General features: G+C 44.3%; 1 protein-coding gene across 4 annotated transcripts in view; it reads left to right on the forward strand.

The window, feature by feature from the left end:
- The first annotated feature begins 2,135 nt into the window (after positions 1-2,135).
- Positions 2,136-12,550, forward strand: part of FSD1L (fibronectin type III and SPRY domain containing 1 like) — a 201,887-nt gene continuing 191,472 nt past the window's right edge. For 2 of the 4 annotated variants that reach the window (XM_033918462.1, XM_033918492.1), the window contains exon 1: positions 2,136-2,259. In XM_033918462.1, coding sequence (XP_033774353.1) covers positions 2,248-2,259 — 12 coding nt within the window. In that variant the 5' untranslated portion in view covers positions 2,136-2,247. Of the gene's footprint in view, positions 2,260-2,824; positions 2,844-12,550 lie in introns of those variants that run through there. The other 2 variants (XM_033918472.1, XM_033918480.1) reach the window with 2 other exon arrangements.

The following is a 12,550-nucleotide window of genomic DNA, read 5'->3' on the forward strand; positions in this document are numbered from 1 at the left end:
TATCTTGTAGCTTGCGTGTAACACGTTTCATATCTGCTTCAGGGAACCCACAAAATAGCGAGAAGTTTTTACTTATGAGCAGTGTAGACTTACTGAAAGAACACTTTTTGCTTTGCTGATTAACCTAACATTTAGGTTAATCAGCAAAGCAAATCATAAGTTAGGTTAATCAGCAAAGCAAACAGGGATGAAGTGCGAAGTTATAAAATTTGCGGATGACACAAAACTCTCCAGTAGGGTTAGAACTGTTGAGGAATGTAAAGGACTATGAAGGGAACTGAACAAGCTGAGTGATTGGGCAAATAAATGGCAGATGAGCTTCAATGTAGAGAAATGTAAAGTCTTGCACGTAGGGAAAGGAAACCCAATGTACAACTACACGATGGGGGGGATGGTATTGGGGGAAGGCAACCTAGAAAAGGACTTGGGGGTCTTGGTGGATAAAACAATGAAGCCGGCAGCACAATGCGCAGCGAGTGGCCTCCAAGAAGGCGAACAGAATGTTGGGCATTATCAAAAAAGGTATCACTACCAGAACCAAGGAAGTTATTCTGCTGCTGTATCGGGCGATGATGCGCCCGCATCTGGAGTACTGCGTTCAATACTGGTCGCCATACCTTAAAAGGATATGGCGATACTCGAGAGGGTTCAAAGAAGAGCAACAAAAATGATAAAGGGCATGGAAAACCTTCCATATGATGAGAGGCTGGGGCTCTTTTCCCTGGAAAAGCGGAGACTTAGAGGGGACATGATAGAAACTTACAAGATCATGAAGGGTATAGAGAAGGTAGAGAGGGACAGATTCTTCAGACTGGCGGGGGCAACAAAAACAAGAGGACACTCGAAGAAATTAAAGGGAAACAGATTCAGAACAAATGCTAGAAGTTCTTCACTCAGAGGGTGGTGGACACCTGGAACGCGCTTCCAGAGAATGTGGTAGAGCAGAGTACAATTTTGGGGTTCAAAATGGGATTGGACGAATTCCTGAAGGAAAGGGGGATTGAGGGGTATGGTTAGAGGGATACTATACAAGGCAAAATGTTTTAAGTAAAAGATCACCAACAGGTCTTTGACCTGGAGGGCTGCCGCGGGAGTGGACTGCTGGGCGCGATGGACCTATGGTCTGACTCGGCGGAGGCGATGCTTATGTTCTTATGGGTTTAAGTATATTTCCTTATAATCACTCAAGTGGAAATTCCTTGAGTCCATCTGCCCCTGTTTGTGTGTAAGTTTAGAAACAGCAGAGGAAGGAGGAGCAGCTACATCTGCTGCACTGTTTACAAGACAGTAACATTCAATTGCCTAGTAATCAGTTTAAATAAGTGACCAGCTTATTAAAAATCATCTTTTAAATCCAAAGTGTTACTGAGTTATTTTTTTCCCCAATGCCTGGATAAGCTACAGGCTGTTTTGATTGCCCCTCTGGCTGTCATTTTGCAGGGAGTCCCGATCTCGGCTGGTCCGCCCATACAGGAAGAGAAGGGCACATTATTAGGGCGGGACCAGGCAGAGAATGAATGAAGATGTCAGCAGGGGGACTCCCAGTAAATGGATAGTAGCTGTGGCAATAAGAAAAGAGGTCTGCTGTTAAGGTAGTCCAGGATCCGTGGGATCCTGCCTTTTTACCAGGATTTCAATACTGTTAAATCGTAGAGATCCTGGGTTTACCTTGTTCCCGCATAAACTTGAGTGCAATGAGGGCCCCTAGAAGACGTTTCGCAGGCTCCTGACACACTTTACCGCACACACGCGAAGCCTAAGACAAACTTCAGCTCGTCTCCATTCCTCCAAGTAGTTCCCGGACGACCCCACCCCAGGGGGGGACTCAATGAAGAAGCACTCAACAAGTCACACGTAAGCCCCTCCTCCTCTCTCTCAAACCCAAACCTCCAGCTCCAATCCACTCTCTCTAACTCACAGGTGTCGAATATGCATTGAAAGCAGTGCATGCACATAGATCTCATGCATAGTCGTTGGGGAAATCTTGAAAACCCGACTGGATTGCGGCCCTCGAGGACCGACTTCGACACCCCTGCTCTAACTCATTCTCAGACAGCCCTCATCATTCCCTTCTCGGTTGTTCTTCCCGCCCCCGACGCAACTTCTTCCCTTCCACCGCGGCCGCCCCTGACGCAACTTCCTGTCTCCTGCAGGGTGGAACGCGGCCCAGGCAGAGAAGTTGTGTCAAGGGGCGGGGCGGGGGCCGGAGAAGGAAAGCGGCGGGGCAGGCGGCGAGCGACCTCAAGCATGAGTTTGAAGGTAGGATGGAGGGGGAGGCGGTGGGTGGCGGACGGGAGGCCACGGGAGGGGAGAGGGGAGGGGTCGGGGCGTATGGGAAGGGGAGGGCAGTTAAATGACTTGGTATCTGCAGATTGCCGTCGATGGGAGCTGTCCAGTTTGTTCAATAATGGGAAGGGCTCTGGCTTTTGTGCAAATATGGTGAAAAATTGAGCTTTCTAGTTCACAGTCGGCACAGAGAGAATCTTTTACAAGCACTTTCATTTACGTCGCAAGACTGTCTCCCAGGATTCAGATCTCCTCATCTCCTTTTGTGCATGGCTTCCCCACCCTGAAGCACGCATATCTGATGCGTTGTCGAAGGGATTTGAAGTTTTCGTTTGGCTTCTTCTCTGTCCATTCTGAAATTGGAACAGCATGTGGGACTGGGTTCTTTCCCATTTAGACACATGGGTCAAGAATCGGCAACGACTTCCTGATAACACATGCAATACAATACTGTGTCATATGCGGTTTGCAATAAAACTTAGATCAAGTTTTTAAGTTAAGGGTACATTTTTAGAGTGGGAGAAGCGGTATGTCTTTAGTTTCTTCCTGAAGTCAAGGTATGTAGTGGGTTGTCTTAGTTGTATTGGTAGTTTGTTCCAAAGGAGGTGTGGCCTCGAACATCTTATGCCATATTTTTTTTTTGAGGTGATGAGAGAGATAGCTTGAAGTGTTATGATTATACATGAATTGAAGAAGGATTGTGAGACTTTGATATCAGATGTTTGCCCCTCCAAGTTTTTTCCATTGATAGCCTTCACGGTCCACAAAGCAATCTTGAATTGGATTTTCTTGTTCACAGGTAGCCAAATCAGTTGTTCTAATAGTGGACTTGCCCTATCATATGTTTTCTTTTTGAGAATTAGTCTTGTGGCCATTGCACTCAAGTTGTGGTAGTTGGAGTGTCTTGTGTTCTTTTTCTGTAATGCCACTGTATAGTGAATGTAATGTAATGTAATTTATTTCTTATATACCGCTACATCCGTTAGGTTCTAAGCGGTTTACAGAAAATATACATTAAGATTAGAAATAAGAAAGGTACTTGAAAAATTCCCTTACTGTCCCGAAGGCTCACAATCTAACTAAAGTACCTGGAGGGTAATAGAGAAGTGAAAAGTAGAGTTAGAGGAAAAATAAAAATAAAATAAACATTTTAACAAGACAGCATTGATCTAAATACTTTGGAAGGTAGAAGAGAGGAGAGAAAGGAATAGAAGCAGAAGGGGGAGCCGTTATACAGTAGAATTCTGGAGAAATTTAAATGATAGAAATAGAACAAAACAAAGACAAAAGGCAAAACAATAGATAAGATTAAAGATAAATCATAAGCTGGAAAGAAAAATAAAATAAAACTTTGTCTTCAATCCATGGTTTCAGCGTCAGTGATGAAGTGGAGCAAGTAAGTTTAGGAGGAGCGATTGACGTTTCCAGAAAGGGCTTCTTCAGGGAAGAGACTTGGCAGACAGTCCCAGGATGCCTATGTCTCCTCCCCTGCGATGTTCTCCCATCCATGCATTCCCTCCCAGACACACTGCCCGTTGCAGTAGTCCAGGTGGGGTATTAGGACAGCTTATGCTACTGTCCTGAAGCTGGTCTCTCTTAGGACTGGCCTCATTACCCTCAGTTGTCTCATCTTAAATAACAATTTTTTCACTAGTGAGGTGATATGCATGTTGTAGGTTAGGTTTGAATTAGAGAATGACAGGGGGACAAACTTTTCCCTGTCGCCACGAGTTTTGTCACTGTCCCTGTCCCATTCCTGTTAGCTTTGCCTTAACTGCACAAACCTCAAGCACTTATGATTTTAAAGTGTTTGAGGCTTGTGCAGATGAGGACAGAGCTTACAGGAATGGGGCAGGCACAGGAAAATGAGTTCTTGCATTTATGCCCCGTGTCATTATCTAGTTTTAATCAAGTGGAACTCGCAGTACTTTGGAAGAATTTTCTGTTTAGCCTCTCACCTGTGTATAGTTCTAGTTCTGTGCTTGGTAGAGAATTAGTCTCCGAACCATAATATTTTAGTTTTAGATTTGTTTAGTTTGAGGAAGTTTTTCATTGTCTAGATACTTAGGTCATCGATAGTGGTTTTCAGGTAGTTTAGGCTGCTAGTGAAAGACTCTTGGGTTAAACAGAGAATGAAGATATCATCGGCGTAGGAGAAGAGGTGAGCCTGGATTGAGAGTAGGTTATTTCTCAGTGCTCTTAGGTCAGGGGTGTCCAATGTCGGTCCTCGAGGGCCGCAATCCAGTCGGGCTTTCAGGATTTCCCCAATGAATATGCATGAGATCTATTAGCATACAATGAAAGCAGTGCATGCAAATAGACCTCATGTATATTCATTGGGGAAATCCTGAAAATCCGACTGGACTGCGGCCCTCGAGGACCGACATTGGACACCCCTGTCTTAGGTAGATGTTAAATAGTGCAGGTGATATTGGTGAGCCTTGTGGGACACTACAATTGGCTTTCCATGGTTGGGATCTCTTGTCTTCCTTCCAGACTTCATATGTTCTATATCTTAAGGACTGTGAGAACTGTTGTACCATCACACCTTGCACTGCTAGTTCGTTTAATTTGAGGAGTAAAAGAGAGTGGTATGTTGCAGAGATCTCAAATTGTAACAGTATAGATTGTTTGCCTCTGCTGAGTTGGTTTCTTATTTTGGATGTTAGCTCGAGTAACAGGAATTCAGTGCTGTGCCTTGGTCGGAAGCCATGTTGCAATTTGGTCTATGATGTTAGCTAGTTGAGGCCATGGGATCCCCACTATTGATCCGAACTTAAGGCTTAGTTTAGTTTAGTTCTTTGATCAGGACAAGGTTTGTGGCTTTGAGTATGGGTGTCAGTACTAGGCTGTATAGAGAGAGGCATGACTAGTAGAAGAAAGATGCCCCTGTACAAGTCGATGGTGAGGCCCCACTTGGAGTATTGTGTTTAATTTTGGAGACAGTATTTGGCAAAGGACATAAAAAGACTTGAAGCGGTCCAGAGGAAGGTGACAAAAATGGTAGGAGGTTTGTGCCAGAAGACATATGAGGAGAGATTGGAAGCCCTGAATATGTATACCCTAGAGGCCTAGAGAAAAGAAGGAACAGGAGAGATACGATTCATACGTTCAAATACTTCAAAGGTATTAAAGTAGAACATAATCTATTCTAGAGAAAGGAAAATGGTAAAACCAGAGGGCATAATATGAGGTTGAAGAGTGGTAGATTCAAAAGTAATGTTGGGAAATTCTTCTTTACGGAGAGGGTGGTTGATGCGTGGAATGCGCTCCCGAGGGAGGTGATGGAGAAGAAAATGGTGACAGAGTTCAAACAAGCATAGTATGAACACAGAATATCTCTAATTGGAAAATAATGGGTATACATTAAAGGAACTAAAGCCAGTACTGGGCAGGCTTGCACGGCCTGTGTCCCGTATATGAACATTCAGTTGAGGACGGGCTGGGGAGGGTTTCGATGGCTGGAATGGTTAAGATGGGCTGGAGTGAGCTTTGATGGAGACTCCAGTAGATGGAACCTAAGCACACCACTGGGCAGGGCTCTGGGTTTCTGGCCCAGAAATATCTAAGAAAAAGGACCATTTAAACTTAATTTATGGAGCTTGTATGATTGGGCAGACTGGATGGACCACTTGGGTCTTTATCTGCCATCATTTACTATGTTACTTTGATTGATATAGTTTTGGGATAGTGTCCATTTTGTAAGCATCTGTTTATTAGGTCTCTGTCAGCCATAGCAGAAAGCTAGGGGGGGGGCCTGAGTTAGTACCGTTTCCTCCCCAAAATAAGACCTACCCTGAAAATAAGCCCTAGCATGATTTTCAGGGTAGGTCTTAATGTAAGCCCTACCCCCATCGCCCCCGCCGACCCATCTCTCCCTCCCATGCAAACCCCCGACCGGGAGCTGAAATACTTGGAAACAAATAGCCGTGTAAGCAGTACAGGCTGGATTGTGGCCTGCCCTTCTCACACCCGGCTGTTCCGTGTTGCTGATGACATCATCAGTGATGCGGCAGATGAACGCCCGGATGTGAGAAGGACAGGCTGCGATCCAGCCTGTGCTTCCGACACTGCCGTTTGTTTCCAGATATTCTGGCTCCCGGTCGGGGTTTGCATGGGAGGGAGAGATTGAAGGGTCGAGGGGGGAGGGGAGGTGTGCATGGTGGGGGGATGGGAGGGATAGAAAGATGATGCACAGGGGGATGGGAGGAAGGGAGGGATAGAAGCTTTAAGGGTTCTGCAGCACAGGGGGATGGGTGAGAGGGGAGGAAAGATGCTGCACATGTGGGGGAGAGAAAGGAAATAGGAAGAATCGGGGTGGGGTGGAGTAGAGAAAGGGAGAGATGATTATTGTACATGAATAAAATAAGACCTACCTGAAAATAAGACCTAGTGCTTTTTTTGCTTCCAAAATAAAATTCTTTTATTCCTATAGGAACTTCCACTTTCACAACCTTAAATTGCCTTCCCAGTTTCAAAAGAAAAATAAACTTATGTTTCTCAATAATAGTCCAAAATGTGTCTTCATTACATCACAGCAATAATCTATGGATTCCAACTACTTTCAAAATACTCTTTCTTAGTTGGATACAGTCTCTGCTGGCAAACACTTCTGGCAGCTATAGACTGGACCCGCCTCTAAACTCTCTGGATGCAGAGCTCAGGGCCGAAGGGACCTCCTCCCACAATTACTGTTGGTTGTGGTCCCTCCCAACTAGGATCCATAGGACAGTCTAAGAAAAAACACCAAAAGGAAAAAGGTCTCCCACTATTGCCAAGGCTGGGCAGTGCTAATTGCCTCTGCCTAGAAACTCTGTGGTTCTTGCACAAAAGAATGCAAGGAACCCTCTCAAGCCACTAAGGCATTCAGTAACCTCTATTTTACCTTGTAGGTTACAGAGACAGTCAGCCCATTAAGTAGCACAACCAGTCTCAGCCTAACTTCTTTAAACCCCATTGGTTTCCATAGCCCCACTGGTCAGAATCATCACTTCCTTCTTTATAATCCATGGCTTCTTCCTGGTCTGCAAAGTCTTCACTGTCTGAAGCGTCTCTCATGCATACCTCTAACTTTTCAGCTTCTATACAGTTAGATCTGACTTGGGTGTTAGGCTGAGGTGCATTGCTCCGTGCTCTTGGAACTGGTCTTCTGTCTCCATGCGTTCTCCTCTGGTACAGCGTGGGTTGGTTTAGTGGCAACCTCCTTTCTGACCACTGCTGCTGGTCCCTATAAGCTTCAGGATAATGAGCAAGAGGTGTGGCTTGTTCCTGCCTAAATTGAGGACTGGAATGTTCCTGGTGTTGCCTGGAATTGTGTTCCCCATGAAGGTCAGGTGATGTGTGGTGCATCGTCACCCTAGGAACAATATCCCGAGTACCTTTAGTTCCCCTCACCCATTGTTCTCCCTTCTCTAATTCCGGCGAAAACAAATAGGTACTTCCTTGCTCTTCACTGAACATTCCCTGTCTGGCTGTAGTTCTGGGCTGAGGTGTTGGTGTGGGTAGTGTTTTATCTCTTTGGGTGAGTATTTTCCCTTGCCTAGCCCTAGGCTACCCTGCTCAGTCGCAGGGCCTACCTTGTGACAATGCTTGTACGTGGTGTGCGTGTTGTTGGAGCGGCGCCGGCTTAACAGGGGAGTTCAGAGTTCCTGCGCATGCATCTGGAGGATGGCATCAAGCTTGAATCAGAAGCCGGGAGGTGCTGGTGGACGGCGGAGGTATCGACCGAAGAGGGAGGAGAGCCGCATGGGGACCCCGGGGAAAGGAAACCACCATGCTGCAATCTCTTACAATTATGTCCCCAAGAGACTGTTAGTAGTTCTTTTAGTGGACTGTATTTTGAGACTTGTCCTTCTAGCCGAGGCTCTCTGCCACTTTGGCATAGAAGCCTGCCCAGACTCACTGTCACTTTCCCATTGGTTCTTTTTGGCCAGTCCAGCTTCCTCTTATAATGATTCACTCCTGCACGAGTCTCTGTTGTTAAAAGAAAAATTTAAAAAAGCCAGGTGGATAGAGGCCTTTATAAGCACTATGATGACCTTGAAGTCTTTGTGTTTCTGGGAATAAGTTAATACTGTATAGGTTTCAATTTTACTCCCATCCCAAGTAAACTGCCAAAATCCTATCCTTAATTGTGTAGTAGTGAAGGCAAAGGCCACATCCCAAGGCAAACTGACTCTGTGGTCCCAGTGCTCAGCAGATCAGGTGGTCACAATTAGTAAATAAATACAAAGACTAGAGACAGTATGGAAAGAAGCGCAGGCTAAGTTGGAAGATATGGAGAATTATACTTGGTGATACGACCAGTGGTGTAATAAGGGTAGGAGGTGCCTGGGGGTGACGCCCTCCTCTCCATGCCTCCCCCCCACTCCTTCCTGCCCCCTATTCCACACTTGCGTTCTCCCCCCTGTAGCTCTTAAACATCGCCAGTGTGAGTGGCTTTTGTAGCATGCTGCTCATGCCAGCATTAGCTTTCCCTCTGATGTCACTTCCTGGCCCCATGACCCGGAAGTGATTCAGAGGGGAATCAGGCTGGGGCAAGCAACAGGTAGAAGTTGCTTGTGCTAACGAAGATAATACAGAGCTACGGGGTGGGGAGAGGGATGGTGCAAGCGTAGCGTGGTGTGGCAGGGTGGGGCAGAGAGGTTCCAGCACCCCCACTGACTTAGCACCCCTTACTACGCCAGTGGTTACGACTCAGAATTAGCTTTTACTTCCACCAACCACTATGGAAATATCAGTTTTCAATTTCAATTACCCTTTCAGTTGAGTTAACATGGCTTTCATCACTACACAAATCAAGAAGTCCTGCTGGCTTCCAAATTTGTTGTTGACACTTTCTTGACTCTTTTTGTTGATAGTGTGACTCCAGATGATACAGGAAGCAGAACTCGATCCCATTCAAAAATGATGATGAGACATACTGTAAATATGAGAGCTCTCCAACTAAGCTACCATCTCCTAGAGCAGGGGTAGGCAATTCCGGTTCTCGAGAGCCACAGGCAGGTTAGCTTTTCAGGATATCCACAATGAATATACATGAGATGTATTTGCTTGCACTGCCTCCTTGAGATGCAAATACATCTCATGCATATTTATTGTGGATATCCTGAAAACCTGACCTGCCTGTGGCTCTCGAGAATCGGAATTGCCTACTCCTGTCCTAGAGTGATGTCAGGGTGCATTTTTAATCTCAGAGAGGAAAGCCCAGTTACCCTCTAAATTTTCCTATAAAGGCCAGATCTGAACAAGAAATTAGTTAACAGTTGTGATGGACTTGAAGCAGGTTTTCTAAAACAGTGTTTCTCAACTCGGTCCTGTAGTACCCCCCTTGCCAGTCAGGTTTTCAGGATATCCACAATGAATATGTATAAACTTGATTTGCATACACTGCTTTTATTATATGCAAATTTATTTCATGCAAATTCATTGTGGATATCCTGAAATCCTGCCTGGCAAGTGGGTACTCCAGGATTGAGTTGAGAAACACTGTTTTAAAATACAGATGTATATACTGTATACCTTGAAGGCTTCCCTGAGCATGCCTACCACCGCTCTCTAAGATGAGCAGGAGTCCTCCTTCTGCATTGCTACCAGTAGAGGGTAGTGCTTCAATACTGTGTTTTCAATCTTGCCCATGGAGATCAGAGGCGATTTTTCAAGTTAGAAGTGAGGTAAGAAGAGCAGAACGTTTATCTAATCTAATCTAATCTAAACCTTAAGTTTATATACCGCATCATCTCCATGAGAATGGAGCTCGACACGGTTTACAAGAACTTAAAATAGTGGGTAGAGAAGAAGAAAAAGGATTACATGAACTTATGTGTAGAAGGGGGGAGAGAAAGGGGAGAAGGATAGAGCTACAATTTGCTGAAAAGCCAGGTTTTCAGTTTTTTGCGGAATAACTGAAGGGAGCTCAGGTTCCGCAGTGGGGTGGTGAGGTCGTTCCAAAGACCTGTGATTTTGAAGAGAAGGGATTTTCCCAGTTTGCCTGAATAGTGGATGCCGCGTGGAGAGGGGAAGGCTAGTTTAAGCCTTTGGGCAGTTCTGGAGGAGTCGGGACTGGAGGAGTTGAAAGACAGTGGGATAAGAGGAGGCAGGATTCCGTGAATGATCTTGAAAGCCAGGCAGGAACATTTGAAATGGATTCTGGAGATTATTGGGAGCCAATGAAGTTTGGCAAGGAGTGGGGAGGCATGGTCAGACTTGCGTTTTGAGAAGATCAGTTTGGCTGCAGTATTCTGGATTAGCTGGAGTCTTAGAATACTTTTTTTTGATAGATTTAAGTAGATGGCGTTGCAGTAATCTAGTTTGGAGAGGATGATGGATTGGACAAGGATGGCAAAGTGTTGTTGGCTGAAGTAGGATCTAGCTTTCCTCAGCATGTGAAGGCTGAAAAAGCATGATTTTGCCAAGGAGTTGAGGTGGTCATTGAGGGAGAGAGAGGAATCGATAGTGATACCAAGGACCTTGCATGAGAACTCGAGCTGTAGTGTATCGCCTGTGGGTAGTGTGAAAAGTGTGGGCAGGTGTTCAAATTTTGGGCCGAGCCAGAGTAGTTTTGTTTTAGATTCATTTAGTTTCATCTGTACCGAGAGGGACCAGGCACGGAGTCTCATTATGCAAGCTGTAATGTTTTCATGGAGGTTGGTGAGATTCTGGTCAGACTCAAGAAGGACAAGGATGTCATCTGCATAAGTGTAGATTGTTTCCAGGGGGGATAGTTGAAAGAGTTTCAGGGAGGACATGTAGATGTTAAAGAGAATAGAGGAAAGGGGTGATCCTTGAGGGACACCGCAAGATGGCATAAGACAAAAGATGTTGATGATCATGAAAGCTTTAAACTACGCCTAGTGGAATATTTAGGTCTATGTGAAAATGAAGGAAATCATTAATATAAAGAACGAGTTGTAGGTGTTTTAAATTGACCACAAGAATTATTCACTACAGTTAAATATTTGATTGATGGTGCTGTTGAATGTTATGATATTGATGAAGAGAAATATGCACAATTCTTAACTGACAAAATGGGGGGCGACCAGTTCCACTCATTGGATGAAAATTTGGTTATGGAGACAGATATTGAGAGGAGAGTATGGAAGGTATTTGATGATATTGATGAGAAAGAGGTTTGTAATGCCATTCGTAGCTGTACACCCACAAGTGCTATTCAAGATCCATGTTCATCATCTATCATGAGACAGATGGCAGAGAAGGTGTCCCCTGAAATTACTAGAATAGTTAATAAATCATTGGGTGAGGGAATCTCCCCAAAAGATTATAAACAATCTACTGTAAGACTAGACCTAAAACGGAAAGGACTGGATATGAGTTTTATGAAAAATTTTAGACCAATTTCGATAGTGCCTTATATAGGTAAAATTTGAAGAAAATTGTTTTGCCTCAGATGATTTTGTGCAGGAAACTGGGTGCTTGGATTGTAACCAATTTGGTTTTCAGAAAGCTCATAGTTTAGAGCTATTATTGATATCATTATTAGACACCTTACGTTTGGTTACCTTACGTTTGGATATCATTATTAGACACCTTACTTTAGTTACCTTACATGTAACTTTTTGTTTAATATCTTTAGATATATCAGGAGCTTTTGACTCAGTAGACCTTCAGAAATTGTTGTTATGATTGAAAGATCTCGGGATGGGTGGTATAGTCCTCAAATGGCTTAATTCGTATTTGATAGATCGCTCTTTTCAAGTAAAAAATGAGAATAAGATCTCGAGTAAATTTCAGGTGAGGAGTGGAGTCCCCCAGGGATCGGCGTGTTCAGCATTATTATTCAATATTTATATGGCCACAATTCCAGTCTTTAGGGGTTGAATACCGCATATATGCGGATTATATCATCTTCTTCCCAGTGTGTGTATGGGGGGATTGGTTAGAGAAAATGAGTAGTTATATGAGTGAAATTACTGAATGGATGGAAAGACAAGATTTGAGATTTAACATAGAAAAGACAGAGGTAATGTTTGTGAGTAAATCTGACCGGGTCAGTTGGCCAAAAACATTAAAAGTGATAGATGAGGTATTGCTGGTGAGGGAGTCAATGACAGTTTTGGGAGTAAAACTGGTACCAGGACTTATGAGTTGTCAAGTGGTAAAGACAGTGCAAGTATGCTTTGCACAGATACATTTATTGTATTGTTTAAAACCAATGCTGTCACCAGTTGACTTTCGTGCTGTTGTACAAGCAATGATTTTGTCACGGCTGTACTACTGCAATGTCCTGTACCTAGGAATAACTAAA

This window comes from Geotrypetes seraphini, chromosome 1 (genome assembly GCF_902459505.1).
Source record: "Geotrypetes seraphini chromosome 1, aGeoSer1.1, whole genome shotgun sequence".
Classification (NCBI taxonomy): Eukaryota; Metazoa; Chordata; class Amphibia; order Gymnophiona; family Dermophiidae; genus Geotrypetes; species Geotrypetes seraphini.